The sequence below is a fragment of the Rhinolophus sinicus genome, linkage group LG17 (genome assembly GCF_036562045.2).
Source record: "Rhinolophus sinicus isolate RSC01 linkage group LG17, ASM3656204v1, whole genome shotgun sequence".
Lineage (NCBI taxonomy): Eukaryota > Metazoa > Chordata > Mammalia > Chiroptera > Rhinolophidae > Rhinolophus > Rhinolophus sinicus.
The window spans coordinates 7,992,429-8,009,538 of NC_133766.1; the positions used below are offsets into that span (position 1 = coordinate 7,992,429).

General features: G+C 43.6%; 1 protein-coding gene across 2 annotated transcripts in view; it reads right to left on the minus strand.

The window, feature by feature from the left end:
- ASTN1 (astrotactin 1) overlaps positions 1-17,110 on the minus strand; it is a 290,332-nt gene that overhangs the window by 64,582 nt on the left and 208,640 nt on the right. For both annotated transcript variants that reach the window (XM_019728222.2, XM_019728300.2), the window contains exons 12-16: positions 16,381-16,547; positions 13,232-13,426; positions 11,672-11,799; positions 5,420-5,524; positions 3,207-3,395 (exon numbers count right to left, since the gene is read on the minus strand). In XM_019728222.2, coding sequence (XP_019583781.2) covers positions 3,207-3,395; positions 5,420-5,524; positions 11,672-11,799; positions 13,232-13,426; positions 16,381-16,547 — 784 coding nt within the window. The remainder of the gene's footprint in view (positions 1-3,206; positions 3,396-5,419; positions 5,525-11,671; positions 11,800-13,231; positions 13,427-16,380; positions 16,548-17,110) is intronic.

Below are 17,110 nucleotides of genomic sequence, written 5' to 3' on the forward strand. Positions count from 1 at the left end.
TGGTCACAGAAAAGAAACGTGAACCTCTGATTAAGAAGGCTTGATTTCCTTCTCCACAGCTATTTCTGTAGAGCGAAGTGGTTGAAAGAAGTCATTTGAAGAGTGAAAAGAACTTGAGGAAGTAAAGAAAAGGCATATAAACTACCTGCTCAAGAAATGAGATGGGATATATTGAAAGGAAACAGTGGTACGAGTTGTGTGTTTATAAACCTGTGATTTGGGGGAAGGTGTAAGGTTGATGGAGGGGTAAGTCAGTGGCTGAAGAGGGTGTAAAGATGAAAAAGGAAGAGGCTAATGAAGGGGTGAGGTTGAGGAGGAAGCAGAGGCAGGAGAGAAAGTGTACTGGTGGGGGGTTAGCCTGAAGAGGAGAACCCCACTACGTTTTCTGAAGCAGGAGGGCAAATGACGAGGTGAGAAGATAATGTAAGTTTAGAAGGGAAGAGAGGGGAGGTTGGGAAGTTCCACTTCTGATAGTCTTTATTGGCTCTGTTAAAAAAAAAAAAAATTAAGACAGGCGAAGAGTAAACACTGAGAAATGAAGTATATTTTTCACCAGCTTCAGTCAGAATTATCTAGAGACAGCTGCTCTCACATGTTGGTATGGCCAAACCAAAGGTGGCAGTATGACAAATACGTGTCTGTTGGATGGACGGTGGTCTTCTGAAGAACCAGCCCAAAATATCCATCCCTGCATTTTCATCAGTCAAGCATAAGTAAAACACGGGACAGGTGTATTGTAAAACCCACGCAGAAAATCACCACATCAGAAGGGCTTTCCCACCGTTGCCGCCACTGCCACCAGCAACAACGACAACAAACAGACAGATGTTGAGGGCTCACCACATGCTGTGTTAGACCCTGGAAGGCCGAAGTTGCCCAAGGCATGGAACTGACCCTTGAGAAGTTTTGCAGAGATTTGTACACAGAAGAGAATCTTTATTCAAGTGCCTGACCTGAGAAAGCTTCTCACATACAGGAGGATTCCTAGGAACCCTACACTTTCAGAGCTGGACACGACCACAGAGGGCACTACAAGTGAGGTCCCAGTAGTTAACTGACTAAACAAAAGTCACCTGGCAGATTCTAGAACCCCAACCCTTAAGTCCTGTGTTCTTTCGATTTCGTTTCACTCCCGATCAACCTTGCCTATTGAATCTGTATGCAATTTCAGGTATCTGAGCATAGGTACAAAAGGAAAGACCAGAAGAACCCTTCCACAAGTTGGTTTCTAAAGTTAGCACAGGCAAGAACGTATAAGCAAAGGACTCGAGTCCAAAAAGGTGTCACTTTGATGCTGAGGTCAGTATAGCTCTCTCAGAACACTTGTTACCACTAGTATATAAATCCCATTCCAGACCAATCCTCTCAGAGTGCAGCAAAGCAGAAGAAAATCTTCCTTCGTCTTACGTACTTACGATTCTTAATCAGTAACGTGCCTTCATGCAGGCTTTGGGAATAAAAGGAAATGAGTTCTTGGAGAGGAGAAACATATTTAAGAGCAAAAATCAGACCAAACAATAAGAAAGATAAATGCTAGGACGCAGAAGACTCAGGAGTGGGGGATGTGATACACGAACAATTGAGAGATTAAAATAGACGTACTAAAACATTTGACTATCTTGTAAGATCAATAACACGTAAGGGGTTGGATGCATCGGATTTATAAGAACTAAAGTCAACAGTTGGACTGGGACAAAACTAGGTCCTGAGTGGCAAGAACAGCTTCATGAGGGGTATGGCCTGGTGCCAAGGCCATGGGCAAGTTTCCCTCCTAGGCTCAATGTTTAACCTTAAGGACACTGCAATGCTCAAGAAAGAAGCAAAAACAAACAAACAAACAAAAACACAGAAAAAAGCAAGGGGTCAGAGCAGGAGTTCTGGGGCAGGTCAGACTCTCATCTGCCAGCAGTCCCAAAGGCTGACAATCCTTGCATTACTGGCAAACAGAAATAGAGGTGGAGTTAGCCTTTTGGTTTAGTCACTAGGCTGTGGCATGGAAACATAAGAAAGCTTTGCCAGCTGGAAACGGCCTTATCTCTATTTGCTTACATTACACTCCTTTCTTGGCAAATTGGAATCAGAGCAATTTGAAAATGCTCAAGTTTGAAAGGATAACAGAACCCTGTGGTTGTGGGGCTTGGGGGCAATGGCTGCAGCAACTCCAGCCCAGACCCAAGTTTTTTGCTTCTTCTGGAAGAAAATGCCCAGAAGACAGACTTTCATGCCTCTGTTACCTCTGAAGCAAGATAAACAGGAGTATGTGTGGAGCTCAGAGAACCTAGAGCATCTCAGCCACGAGGGACCCCTTTCCTCACTGCAGCACTGCTGACACCAGGGGGTCCCTCACCTCAGAGGGACCCGTGATCATTCAATTTTAGGATGACCTACTTCTTGAGTTTTCATTGTGCTAATTTCATCACAAGCCCTTTAGCAACTCACACATCCATAACTGGACCTCATCAGAATGCCAGGAGGATTAGCTCAGGAGAAGAAATTCCACAAATGGCAATTCTAAGCCAGTTTTGGTTGATCGGAATACAAATTTACCAGCCAGTACTCCTCCAATGCCAGGAGGTGAATCCAGAAGGTTTGAAAAATCCCCATTTCTTATGCTTACGTGGGCTGAATACTAACTTCCCATCAGACGGTGGCTAAGGATACATCTGTGAGGCTGTTATCTAGAACCATATAAATACTGGGGCCAACGGAAATTTCCTCATAGCACAAATCCGTAGGAAAAATGGGCCCACCGTGTTTGCATGGCAGGATGCAGTTTACTGTGCAGTTACTGTAAGGGGTTGCGGGCCAGCACAGGCTGGGACTGCCGGAGGCAGGAAGTAGCAGGAGACTGTAACACTCTCTTCCTTCTCCCTTACTCCGCAAGAACATTGGAATTTGCTGCCCTGGCTATGGTAGCAGAAGGCATGGTAGCCAGTTAAAACCTGTAGAGGGTTGTCTACAACAGCTAACAGTGACCATATGATCTTAATGCCATCCTGCATCTGAAGTTTCCCCCAGACACCCCCACATTAAGATTTGGTTTTAGCAGCCAAACCTTGGTATTTTTAGGGATGGGCACAGAGCATCACGGCGACATCTGAATTAGTCCTTCATCTATAGACTCCTGAAGTTTGGCCCTATGCATTGCACCGAGGCAGCCAGTACTTGCTTGGGGTGTCAACGTTGTTGATAAGCATGCCACTCACCTTTGCTGATGTCCTCATATTCCAGCCAGAGTCGCCGTTGGACCTGCTTGTTTGGGTACCAGATAGAACAGGACTCCTCAAAGCCGTAGATGGCTTCCTGGATGTAATGATTGCCGAACTGGTCCAATAAGGCCACAAAATCCCCACGAGAGGTAGCCCCATCCAGGGAGTGCAGAGCGTTGTTGAGGGCTACGAAGAAACATCACCCAAGAGGGACAGTGAGGACTCCCAATAAGAGTGTCTGGGTCCCCAGGCCATTCAACCTCAAGTATGGAAGTGACTAGGTGGCCCAGAGCGAGCTGGAGAGCTGGCGGGAACTACTATCAGGTGAGTGTTTCCATTTGGCTAAATCAGACCTTTCAGTTCTGAAATGAAGTATCTGTGTAAGCCAGTTGGCTGTGTCATTCACCTCATACAACTTAGGGAGCCCCAGCTTAAATCAATGCTTTTTTTTTTTTTTTCCAAATCACCAGTCATAACATTAAATTAATTTAACAAGCTCAAATAATAGCATTTGAAGAGAAAAAAAAAGAGTGACAAAGAATAGCATAGTCTGAAATAGAAAAACAAAGACCAGCAGAAAACATTTCACATTGTAAGACAATGTATCGCTTCATGGCACTTCTGTTGTGTGTATGCGGGAATGTGCCCAAGGGCAAGGTCAGGGTGTAAAATATATTCTAACTGTGGGTAAAGACCGAGTAACTTTGCAGAATATCGCCTTCAGACATAGAAACGGGGAATGGGAAGATAATGGAAGAAGAAAAGTCAGAAAAGTCAGTAATGCACTGCTTATATTAATTTCAAAAAAAATCAGAAGTATAAGGACCGGGAAACGGGCAAAGGTAAGAAAGGACCTGTTTGCCTTCCCCCTGCCACATCTCCTTGGATTTGCTTTTCCTGTTTAAGAGACTTGTATTTGTTGGAAAGATAGCCAATGGCCAATTTTCTAAACCCGATACCTTCTGAACCCGGCCAGCTTTATACAGTCCTTCTTTCATGCAGCCCGACACACCTGCACTGGCAGGAAAAGGCAGAGACCCCAAGTACAGACGTCCACATCACACTCAATGCCATGGTGGCTTTGAAAGGCACGTGGCAGTAGAGATACCTGAATTCTAACCTCCTGATACGCACAGCACCTGTGTGAGGTGCAAACTGAGTATGTGTCCTCATTCCTCTTCATAACGCTTTGCCCGGCCCCTTCGCTGTATCCCTCTCCTGTTGGCCCTAAGCTCTGCCTCCCTGAGGTGGACCCTAAGACCCTCAGGGTCTCCTTCTCTTGTCATCCTGTGCCAACAATATCACCTGAATCTAGTTACCCTTTCAGCCAACACAGGGAAGCTAGACTCTGAAGCGTAAACGTCAGGTCTGGAATATTCCTTAGATAGCGTCAGAGAAAGGAGTTGAGTAATGTTCTCCTAGTCCATGGGGATGAGGTGGAATAGAGATGCAAACTGACATGAAGGCCGTGTTTAAAGAAATTTTCTCTTTCACAAATAGCACATTGGACTTGCAATGTGCAAAGCTTGATTCAAGGCATTTACCACCAAAATTTGAAGACTACAAGACAGTTGGCTGTTCTGTTTTAGAAGAATTTGTCCTAAGTTTCAAATTCACTACTCCTTAACTTACTAGATCTCGATATCTCTCTCTCTCTCTCTCTCTCTCTCTCTCTCTCTCTCTCTCTCTCTCTCTCTCTCATCTATCTATCTACCCACAGACCCATCCATCCATCCTGCTCTCTTGCTCTTTAGGAACCGTAAGCTGTTTTCCATTTTTCCTCCCCCACCCCTTTCTTGCTCTCATTCCCTTATTCGCTTCATTGCATGGAACCTCTAAGTGATGCTCTTTGCATTTGGAAAATTTTATTCTGTCAACTTATAGAAAGTCTGCTTTTGCATCTCCTCTCCACACAGTGCATGCCTCCAGGGAAACATGATAAAGCAGAGGTTTATTTTCAGTGGTTCCCGTCTTGCCCTTTCTATCTCGTCTACAGTCCAAGATAAAACTTGCAATTGAACCTCTATATAGAAAAGGGCCCGATTCCAGCCACTTGCCATTTAGAGTGACTCTGAGTGAACAGGCTGTGTACCTCATGGTGGCGGCACATTAAACTGCGTCTTCCACACTGGGAAGAAGGGCTCGTGCCCTGGGAAAGGCACACCGTGCCCCGAAAGCAGATGAGAGGGACTGCTTGCTGCTATGCTTACCCTGAGAGACGGTCACTTGGTTGAGTTTGATGTGGTACATCACAGATCGGACCTTCCAGTGCTGCAGCACGGGGTATCCAGACACCTCACTGAAGTTCACCATCCCTGGGGACAGAGGACACGTGGGCTCAGCGTGTGTAATTGACTCACAAGTCCCAGATCTATTGGGTCAGGGGGTCGGGGCGGGGGGGTAATTGTGAGAAAACAAGAACACGTTCTTTGACGGATTCAATTTCTGGAATCACAGTAACAACAGCTATCATTTATTGAACCCTTACCCTGTGCCAGGCACTTTGCTTTGCACTTTGTATCTATAAAGTCACTTGATCCTTGTGAGATAGGTGTTATTATTTGTATTTTATAACTAGGAGGCTGAGGCTCAGAGCAGGTGTTTGCAGAAGGGCCCTGGGCTGCCAGGTAGAGCCAGGACGGCGTCCCACACGTGTCTGAGACAGGGTGGGGTTCCTAACCATGCTACTAGAATATTCCCTAATAAATTTCTATGGAATTTTAGGCTTACTGTAACACACCAGATTTGTGCTCTCTTTAAGAGTTGCGGTAATTGGCTCAGCTCACGTACCTGATAACATTGATTTTTCTGTCCCATTTCACTGATTTGTGTTCAGTATTTAAGTTTTAATTACTCTGAATTGATAACGCTTATTTCTTCTTTACCAGGAAGGACAGTGTCAGTGTGAGTAGGTGAAGGGGCAGAGACAACCCTATATTGAGTGCCATCTATGTGACAGACACGGAGATAAACACTTTATCTGTGGTCCTCCTTTCACTGATGGGAAAACGATGGCTCTGAGAAGCTGTTACTTATCCAAAGTCACTCTCGATAAACCCATCCTCGTAGCCTCTTAGCAATGTTATAAATGGGCTGTTATTTGAGCACCTTAAGGAGAGAGGGGCAGGCACCCTATTTGAATTCTGGCCATTACTATAAATACAAAATGCTACAGAAACAAAATAATTAGGCCACAGGACGTAAAAATAAATTACCTTGCTAAGATTAAAAGACCAATTTTAGCTTCAATTCTATGCTTAATGTTTGCTATGTGTGTAAGTTATAGGAATAAATATAGAGAGAGACATACGCATGTGTGTATGTGTGTATATATGTATACATGCAAATATGATGGCCATATATAAATTTAGGTAGCTAGATAGACAGACAGACAGATGGAAGATAGATGGAGAGTGTATGTGTATAAATATAACAGCAATAATACATACATAGTGAATTATCCTGCCATTTTGACCCTTCAGGCTAACTCAACTAATTTAACACCTAAACTAGATGAAGAGTGGGTGGGATTAATTAGCTGCTTGTCAACGCTGATCAAATTAGCCGAGCAATTACCAAATTTCCACTTCTGTGTGAATCATATGGGAATAATTACTGGTAAGGTAAAAGACAAAAAGGTCAGGAGAGGCGCTCAGTGAATCAATTGCCTAAATTTTATCTCAGACAATCCTAGATAAGTTACTTAAGACTAAGAGAAGGTTTTCACTACTTTTTTTTCCAAATGTTCTTTTAGGGCATTAAGTTTTGTGGTGACAGTCATCCTACTACCGACTCTGGCTTTGAACCTTTATATTAATTTTAAAAGCATATAAATGAAATTCTAACTTTACGAGTTTAAGACTCCAGTCACACACCTCAAAGGCACATTTCCTTAGAGCATCAAGAGTCATGCTTGGTAGAACTGTTTTACGTAACATTCATTCTCTAGTTATATCAGCTCATCAGCTTGCTGTTATTTCGAAACGTTTTAATAGCATGCCCAATAAATGAAGATTTGTCAATATATTAAGAAACAGTTCCTTTAATTGAATTGTTTCCTAGTGGGAAGAGAAAGGGCCAGGACATCAAGAGGCGGGATTCTAACGCTGGCCACTGGCCATGTTGTCACTTGGGGAGGGGGGGGCGCGGGGCGCAGTTTCTGACTACAAGTCCCAGGCGTGAGCTTCCTTCATCTGTCCACATGGCTAGAAGGTTTTTTGGTTCCCAGTTGTTTCTTCTGGAAAGTGAGAGGCTTAGCTGAGATGACCTGTGACTTCCTTTTTGATTCTGGGATTCCGACCAGTTGTGAGACTTTGAGGAAGGCAACGCCTTTGTTTCAGTTTTCGTATTGGAAAAGTGGGGATAATGATACTTCTTTTACCTACTTTATAGGTAGGTTGTCAGAACAAAATAAAGTTGTGGGGATAAAAGTTCACTGAGAAAAGATAAGGCACCACATACGTTCCTGGCTTCCATAACGTTGCCCTCCTCCTCCTCACCTCTCTCTCATCACCCCTAAGTATGGGAACTTGACATTTCTTAATTGATGCTTTTGTTATAAATTCCTAGGCTTTAGTTAGAATAACAGAGGAAGAAAAAATAAAGGAAGCAGGGATGTGGAGGAGAAGGAAGAGGTGGCAATGTCCCGCACTCACCCAGGATGAGCCACAGTTGAAGTGTGATAATTACCTGCCAAACAGCAATTCCACGTAACATAACGTATTTATGCTAGAGCGTAGTCAGGAAAACAGTTACAACAGCGTCAATGCTCGGGAAATGCCGTTCTGTGCCCACTCACAGATAGTATTTCCACTATTTAAAAAGAAAGGGATATTCCTTTCTGTGTAACATATATTTTTTTCTCAGTGTGGCCTTGGCATGCAGTCAGCTCTAATTTGTATTTATTTTGTTTTATTTTATTATTATTTGGAACACATTTCTGAATGACTCTTTTTTTAAACCAAGTATCTCTGACTATGTTTTCTCAAGAACATTTTTTTTTTCTGTAACTATGCTTGAAAAAAAAAATGAATAGACCTATGTGAGAGAAAGGAAGGGAGAGAGAGAAGAAGGAAGGAAGGTGTCTCCTGTTATTTATTTGAAATGCCAGGGGGATGTATTATCCCCAAAGTTCTAAAGGCAAGAGTTCATTTCCTTTGGATGACCTTGAAGAAATTCCAGAGCTCAGAGCTCTAACTCTTCACGGACATTTAGTGAACGTGGCCTCCAATGGGCACATGACATGGTCAGCAGCTTTCTTGACCTCCTTGCTCTGCCCCGTACTCTCTTCCTTGTCTCAACTAAGAGATGGGAAATACCAATTGGACGATGGCCAGACCACATATACAAACAGAGCTCTGATGTACAATCTGCAGCAACCAGCCCACAAAACCATCCTATTCTCTATAGTAATCAGCCAACTACCTAGAAGTCAGATTGCTAGGAAGTCAGACCAGTACCTCTAGCACCTAGTCCAGGACACCAAACAACAACACCTGGAAAAGTCAGCCCAACACGACCGGGACTTGGCTAATAACTGACAGATTCCCAATTTTTGTTCTTGCTTCCAACCGAAGTCCAACCAGAGAAAGCCAAACATTCACATCTAAACACTTACATAGAATGCCTCGCTCCTAGTTAGCTGGCCCACATACTGCCAACGGCGGCACTCAGGGCATACCTGAAGACTTTCCTGTTCTCCATTCCAAAGCTTCCCTCTCCTCTGCCTGCCTTTCAGTCTCTTCCAAGACAGATGGTGGCCGACTCCCTTGCTACACAGCCAGCTATGACTCAGTCGTTTTCATCTGTCTTCATTTGGTTGGTCTTCATTTATTTCCACGTAACTTATAATACCAAAAAGGCTGGTGAAGCTCAACGTTCTTATTTTGATAAAGAGGGAAGCGATTGGCAAGATAAAACACATCAATTGGTATTTTCAAGTATGCTTTTCAAACCAGTAATTCTGAAAGATGGAAATAGCTGTTATGTGTAAAAACGATTCTCTAGTTACATAAATTTAGGAATCATTGAGTTAAATAAGTAAAAGGGATTTCTTTTTGCAGGGTTTTGGGAAGCTGTTCTAAGCTAAGACGTTGCAAATTGCCAAGGTGGATACTATAGTGTTTCCAAATATACTCATGGAAGACAGAACTTATTTATGAGTGGAACACTGTTTTGTTTTTTGTTTTTGTTTTTTCTTTCCTTTAAAAAAAAATGCTTGGAAATGCTGATAATGGAAGATTCTGAAGATCACTTTAGCTCTAAAATCTTCTAAGCGTGAAGGTTTATGGGGATTATGACCTATAATAGTAGAACAGTGGGACAGGAAATGATATTCTCTGTATAACCCTCAGGAAAGATACAAGAACAATGTTGCCGGGACTACACAGCTAATATGGAAGAAATGTGGTCAACCATCTCTCTAATTGATTCTTCTAGTTGTTCTGGGCTTTAAACAAACAAAACAGATTCCTTTATCCATCAAAGGGAAGTTCTTGGCCTAACTGGTCAAGAAGAGTTCCCGCTACACTTTTAGGATTGTTAGACTTCACTCTCTCAAGGCCAGGATAAACGAAAACGATCCTCATGGATATCTTTCCACTCTTTTCCCTCCAATACGCCAAATTAGGCAAGGTCCGAGGACGTGGGGGAGAAAGACGCTTCTGTTGTGGCTGAGAACCGAGTTTGGATCTTTTCTGATTTCTGAAGATGAAGATTCAAACATGTGTTCTTCTGATGTTTTCTTGGATTTATCCACTGACTCCTCCCAGATAAGCTTCAGACAGCATCCAGGACCCTGTGTTCTCCCAGCCTGGTGACTGAGGTAAAATCTCCTCACCCCCACAATAAGTTATCATGTGTGAGATTTTGGTGGATCTTTAAACAGAAGCCAGGTGGTGTATCACTGCTATGGACCTTGCCTGTTTGTGTGCCATCTCACACCTCCTTTACAAGGTATTTTACACATTCATGGCAAGTGTCTCTAAGCAAATGATGTGGAAACAAGACAGCTAGCTTCTCTAACACTGGAGAGATGTGGTCTTTAGGGAAATGCCCTGAGGCTGCATTTTAATTTTTTTCAGTTTAATGTGTGTCTCTGCGTGTGTGCGTCTAGTCTTTTAGGGAACTAAACCATAGGGAACTAATTTTGATGAGATTTATTTCTGGTCCAAATATATCTAATTGTTTTCTCATGCTATTTGGTAGTTGGAATGTTCATATTTTCTTTCTTCCTTGGTGTATTTATTTATTTAACAAACGTATATCTCACTATGTGTCAGGAACTGTTCTATAAACTTTACAAATATTAATTTATTTTTTTCCTCATATCAATCCAATTAAGAAGGTAGTATTATAATATCCATTTTTATAAGTAAAACAACTGGGGCACAGAGAAGGTAAGTAACTTGTCTAAGATCACACAGACAGTGAAGAGTCAAGCCCAACTGTCAGGTTCCAGAGACTGTGCTATAACTCACTACACTACACGACTTTAGACAGACCTATTTCTAATTCCATCCAGGTCCAAACTCAAGTTTTAAACATAACTTGGAATCTGGAAGAGGCTTACCCTCAGCACAATCCATTCTTCAGAAAAAGAAGGAAAAAGGGAAGAAAGGTATAGAATAAGGAAGACATAGAATAAGGAAGAGAACTAATGGAGGAATGCACAAAGCCAGCAATGGAATTGAGCTCGAATCCAGCCTTCCAGCCTGTGATGCTGGGTTCCCTGCTGGTTACCTCTTATGGGTCCATGAAACCCTCTGAAGTATGTTCTCCTGTCCAGGAGGTGCTAACTAGGGGTCTTCAGAGGCACAGAAAGGAGAAGCTTCCCTTGAGGTACCTGCCTCTTCCAATCAATCCAAACCTCAGTCCCACAATGTCACTGGGCTCAAAACAGCATTTGAGGGCGGGACGGGGGCGGTGTTGTTATCTCTGTCTTATGAGAGGGCCATGAGTCCCCAAGGGACTGTATTATCTAAAGTCACACAGTTGGAAAGGAGCAGGGCTGGGATTCAAACCCAGGGTCATTTGACAACAAAGCTCTATCATTGTCTAGTCCCTCACACTGCCGCATAAATACTTGCCAACGACAGATATTTAGGCCACAGTAGCTACCCACCTTTTCACCGCCTCCATTATGACCTGGTGACTTCCTCTAATCTACTGAGAACTCTGAACAGTTACTTATCTATTATCCCATTTGTGTTCAAAGCATCTCGATGAGACTAGCAGGGAAAGGTATTATTATGAGCATTTTCCAGATGATTATAGAACAATATTGGCAATTTTACTGACAAATAACCCTACCAGTGTTCACTTTTAGGACGGAGCTTTTATTGTGTATTAAGGAAATGACTGGCTTCGAAACCAACATAAGTGAGGTCAAGAGCCTTGGTTTTATGAAACCATAGGGAGCTGCCTGGTTTTTGAAGGTTAAGTGAGGGCATGAGCACACTTACCAGTCAGGAAGTCCGGGTCAGGGGTGGGCTCCGAGATTTCCTCCAGGCACTGGTTCTCCAGGGGGACAGTGGCCACCACAAGGCCATCTGGCAGTTGTTGGTCTAAACCTCGAGCAAAGTTGTTTTGCCTGAAAAGAGAGGCAGACCTTCATTTCTGAGTGTTTAGGCAAACCCCACTCCTAGGCGGACCATCTATATCTCAACCCACAATGAAAACATTCTTTCTGGATCAAAAAATTCCCCTCACTCTGAAGCCCACTGGATGTACGTGTCTGGAGTAAGACACGAGTGTGAGAGGTAGGGTGAAGGCAGGGGGAGAGATGGGAAATAAACCTGATGAGAAGGTTTACTCAAAAAATAGAGGCTATTATTCCCGCCCTCCCATCCCAGCCCCTACTCCCTAATCCCCTCGCCATAAGATCTGGGCACATCCAGTCTCATTTCTAGACTATAGAGAAGACTCCAGCCACCATAAGATTGGTTATGACACCTCACTGCTTGCCATTGGCAAACAGAGTCACAGGCTAGAACGGGAAATATCAGTAAAGTCTACTATCTGTTAACAGAAAAAGCAACTGACCCCAAGAACTGGCTGGGAAATTTCCCATCGGTTTGCTCATAAGAGCCCAGGCTCAGGCTGTTATCAACTAATGGTCCATATTATAACAATTTCTTCCCCGTCATCATCATCTCCTGAAAAGCATGAGCTCTGAGGAAGATTATTCAAATAGCAAAAGACCGATTAGGGACAGGGATCACATGGAGACTCTCCTAGAAATATTCTAAATCAATGGTTTGAAACATTTTGTTCTCAAGACCCCTTAAGAAATTATCAAAGGCCCCTAGTAGCTTTTTTTTATGTGGATTATATCTATCAACATTTACCCTGTTAGAAACTGAAGAATTAAAAAAACATATATTTATTCATTCATTTTAAAATGACAATAATAAACCCATTAAATATTCACATACATTATGAAAACTGATGAGAGAAGTAGTGCTATTTTACTTTTTTGTGTGTGCAAATTTTTAAAATGTCTGACTTCATAGAAGACAGCTGAATTCTCACCTCTGCATCCCCCTTATTGCACTATATTATTTGGGCTGAAGTATATGAAGAAAAGCCAGCCTGTCCGTACTTGGGAAAGGCAGGACCTCGACTATCCTCTGAAAGAACCTCAGGGACCCTCAGGGACCTTGGACCACACTTGACGACCGCTCTTGTAGGTTGACTCACACACTGATTCTTCCACTTAGAGGGAATATAGAACCTGAGCATTCTGTGGTGGCTTCCACAGAAAATCTTCCAGTCCCTGCCCAGGCCAGATAAAAATGTGTCTAATGCTTTACTCTTCACCCAGAGGAAGCATGGTTCTCAGACTCTGGATGGAGGAAGGTAGACCCAGAGAAGGCCGTGGGAAAGAGCATAACCTATCCTTTTAGGAACCCATTTACCTTGTTCCAAGACGTAAAACTTGCTGCTGACTTTAAAGCTCTACAGGGAAGAATATCCAGCAATAGCCCTGAATAAGCCATTGGTTCTATGGCCATGAGGTTCACCTGAATGTTCCTTTCAGCACTTGTCCAGCAGCCACGTCCTTGGAATGGTTGTTGTAACCAAAGAACATCTCGCCAAAGAGGGTCTGGTTCATGGGAAGCTCCCTGCTTTCCCCACAGTCACCTCCCTCCGGGCAGGTCTCCGCGATGAGTTGGCAAGAGCGTCCATCCACACCAAGCTTGTAATCCTCGATGCACCTAACACAGGGAAAACGTGAGAAGTTTTCCATCAATGAGCTATTCAGTCAACTCAACCCAACAGATTGGGAGGAAATGCCTTTGGGAGCATGTTGGATGGCTGAAGACTATGAATATCCCAATTTGATTTCTGTCCCCTTTATAACTCAGTGTCTTAAGCCTCTAAACCAAGTCTCCTTCCACAATGTGATCACATTGAACCTCTCACCTATCCTTTGCAGAGAAATGCTTCATGGCCTTGGAATTCACCCTCCTCTAAGAGTATGATTTCCCACATATGTCAGGGTAGGAAGCCCTGGAGATAAGCTTGTAAACGTGTGAACACATTGAAATCCAAGATATTCCAGAGGCTTTCTCCAGAACCACCGACATGACCAGATCCTGCCTTTGTTTGCAAGGTAATTAGCAAAAAAAGTGACACTGTGGACAAGAAATTAATAGGCTTCTAATCTGGGCCTGTGACAAGTGAACTGAGAAATGAGAAAGATTGACCATCTTCCGGCTATGTTCTGTTTGAATATAACCAAACATGAGAGCAACCCATATAACTCCCCCTCCAAGTGGCTAAACAGACACGAGGCGCGTACTGCACTCCCCATTCAGTACATACAATTACCCTAATGGCAGAGCAAACCTGGTGTTGGTAAATGTGGGTCAGTGACCCGTAAGCCACTCATTGACCTTATTTGTCGTTATATTGAAAAGAATATAATGTGCCGGTTCAAATGAGAATGACTCTGATAAAGCTGTCGTTTAAAAAGCGTATTGCTTGCATTTGGGTGTCTCCTTAGCAATATACAAGGTTTAGAATTTATACATGTGTGTAGCATGCAAACATATCATGAATTACTCCCTAGGGTAATTGCTGCAATAAGATAAAAACTCTGTTCTATAGAGAAGAACACATAATCAAAATTTTAAGTGGTGAGAAGCAATAGCATCTTGGCAATGACGCTGCCCTTTACTGGGTGACCTGGGGTCAGTTGATTGAACTCCCTGAGTTTCAGTTTCCACATCTGTAAACTGGGGGATGGGGGTGGGGGAAGTGGTAGATGCTTCCCTGGGTTGTTGAGAAGATTAAGTGAGATAATGAACTTAAAGGACTCACACTGTGCCTAACACATAGCAGGCAGTCGTCAAACGTTTCTGTCGTTACTAGCGGAGGGACAAATGAGGCCCACGTTCACACAACTTGAACTGTTTGTTCTCTCCATTTACCAGTTACCTATTTGTGTACATGAGAGTGAGCAGAGCTCTTTAAAGATAAGTGCTTGCGATTTGGTCTTTATAGAAGAACCTCAAAGTCAAGGACTTCTTTTGTCAGGCTATACACAGTGGCTTGGAGAGTGCTAATTACACACGTTTACTGAATTCTGATTGAAACAGGAAAGAAGTCCAGTTAGGGGCACACTTCCTTAATCCAGGCAACAGATGTGACTCGAGACTCACAAAGGACTCTATGGCACCAGCCTGGGGTTGGGACAAAATAGTAAAGTGGTTCCTTCCTTGAGCCATGACACGGTGTTTCCGGAAAGCGTTTTGAAGCTGGCGGGTTCTGTCTCATCCCATCCCAATGATCAGGCCAGCTTTCTCTTCCACACTGCCTCGTCTCCCCATTCTCCTCTGTGTTCATGACCAAGTGTCCCACTGTAAGCTCCTTTGAGGGCAGAGCCCAGGTCTCGTGTCCTGCGTCTCTCCTATTTCTAACACCTAACCAGGTTCTCTGCACAAACTAGGTGCTCAGATATGTGTTTATTAAATACGTAAAGCTACGCAACTTTGGCTGAATTTACTTCTATTAATTGAGGTGGGTCAGCCATTATGATAACATTAGAGAGACGTGAAAATTGAGCTCAAGCTTCCATTTATGGAACGGGCTTTTATAAGAAACTGAATGTGAAAATTGCTCAGTCGCAAAGAATAAAATGAAATACAATCAAATAACATTATTATGCCATCGAATAATCTTTTCATGATTATTCAGCAGGAACTGGCTTTTAGTAGCAACAATCCAGTGTAGTTTTATTATTATAAACATTGATTTCCATTGCAAGGCTATTCGATTGTGAGATCCTTGAAGGCAAGAACTGCACGTCATTCACCTTTGCAGCCCCGTGGCTACCAGGTATGTGGCATAAAGTAGGCACTCTTCCTGACAGGCAGAAAGAGGGTGGGGGAGGGAGAGGAGACAGGAAGGGAGGGAGGGAGGAAGGAAAGGGGAGGGGAAGATGGACAAGCAAACTATGGGTGTAGAAGAATGGGCCAAATCTTTATTTACTTTATAAATATAATATGAAAATGTCTTTAAATATAATTCCAGTCAGTGGCATAAATTACACTATTAAGGGAACTTCAGAAGTGTTTTGAAAGACAAGGGAGGGCCTGAATTCTAATCCTAACCTCCCCACTTACCAACTCCCCAGTCTTGAGGGAGTCAATTAACCTCAAGGTGCCTTAGTTTTCTCATCTGTAAAATGGGTGGCATTGCCTGCCCTGTTCTCTCAAATGAAATGAGGTGGGTGAAAGAGCTGACCCACAGTCGAGGGCTCTATCCACTGAGAGATTACTATGTCTGAGGGAAGGTGGCTGCACAAAATGCTGGTACTTTGGGGACAGAATTTAATTATGCTTCCTCCTCCAAAGATTCCCTTTTCCCTTCTTTGATAGATGATGAGTTTCTCACAATCTCTCTCAAGCTTTTGTTCCACAAAACACAGTTTGGACAATTCTGGGGTAGGCGGGCAATGAATGTGGTCAGTTTCCTCATCTACAGAAGTGGATCTAGACTTTCCCTAAGCGTCCTCCCAACTCCTCTTCCAGTCCTGGAGGCTCTTTCCTCGGAGCCTAAGGGCTGGCCTAGAGTGACCACTTCATTCAGATTTATTTTCCTGGCTTTGGCACTGGAAGTCCCGCCTCCCAACACACCTGTTGACCTCATGGGCAGCTCAACTTACCCACAGAACATGAGAATGTTGTACAAGGCAGGGTCTTCCGGGAAGGGCGCCATCTGCTGGAGACACAGCTGCTCACAGCCGCCGTTGAAGCCATCTGAGCAGTCCACCCCAATGTGGCGGTCATAGCAGCCCGAGCTGTCCTTCATGGGGCTGAGTCCGGATGGGCACTGGTGTAATCAGAAAGCATCCACACAGATGGGTTAATCGGGGGGGACTGGGTTCTCTGGAAAACTGGAGTGTAGCCACTGACGCCTATTTTTAGCACTCAACCTTGAAAGCATTAACATTGGCAACTAATGCACAAATTTCCCACTATGCTGGACTTCCTTTAAAAGCAAGTGACCTTCTTGACATCTTGCTTCGTCTCTCTGGGCATAGATCACACACATTTACATTAAAGCCGATTCCTCCAAATAGGCTGGAAGGAAGCATTGCAGCAAGACTGAGGGAGCGGTGCTGGCTTCCCAGCTGAGCCTCAGGCTGGCAGAAGAATGAAGTGATGGGCCAGAATTAAAATGCATTAGCAGAGATTGCTTTGGGCTCGGGGAAGGGAGTGTTGTTGTTTGGACTTGGTATTGATAGGACTTTTTTTTTCGTGTCCAAAGCACTTTGTCAAAATTGGTATCAGGCACCAACCAGTGTTAGAGGGAACGCACGGAGCCTGGGCTTCCTGGAGGAAGGAGAAAGTAGACTTTCTCTGTGACCTCAGCGGGAGGTTTGACTGCTTTCC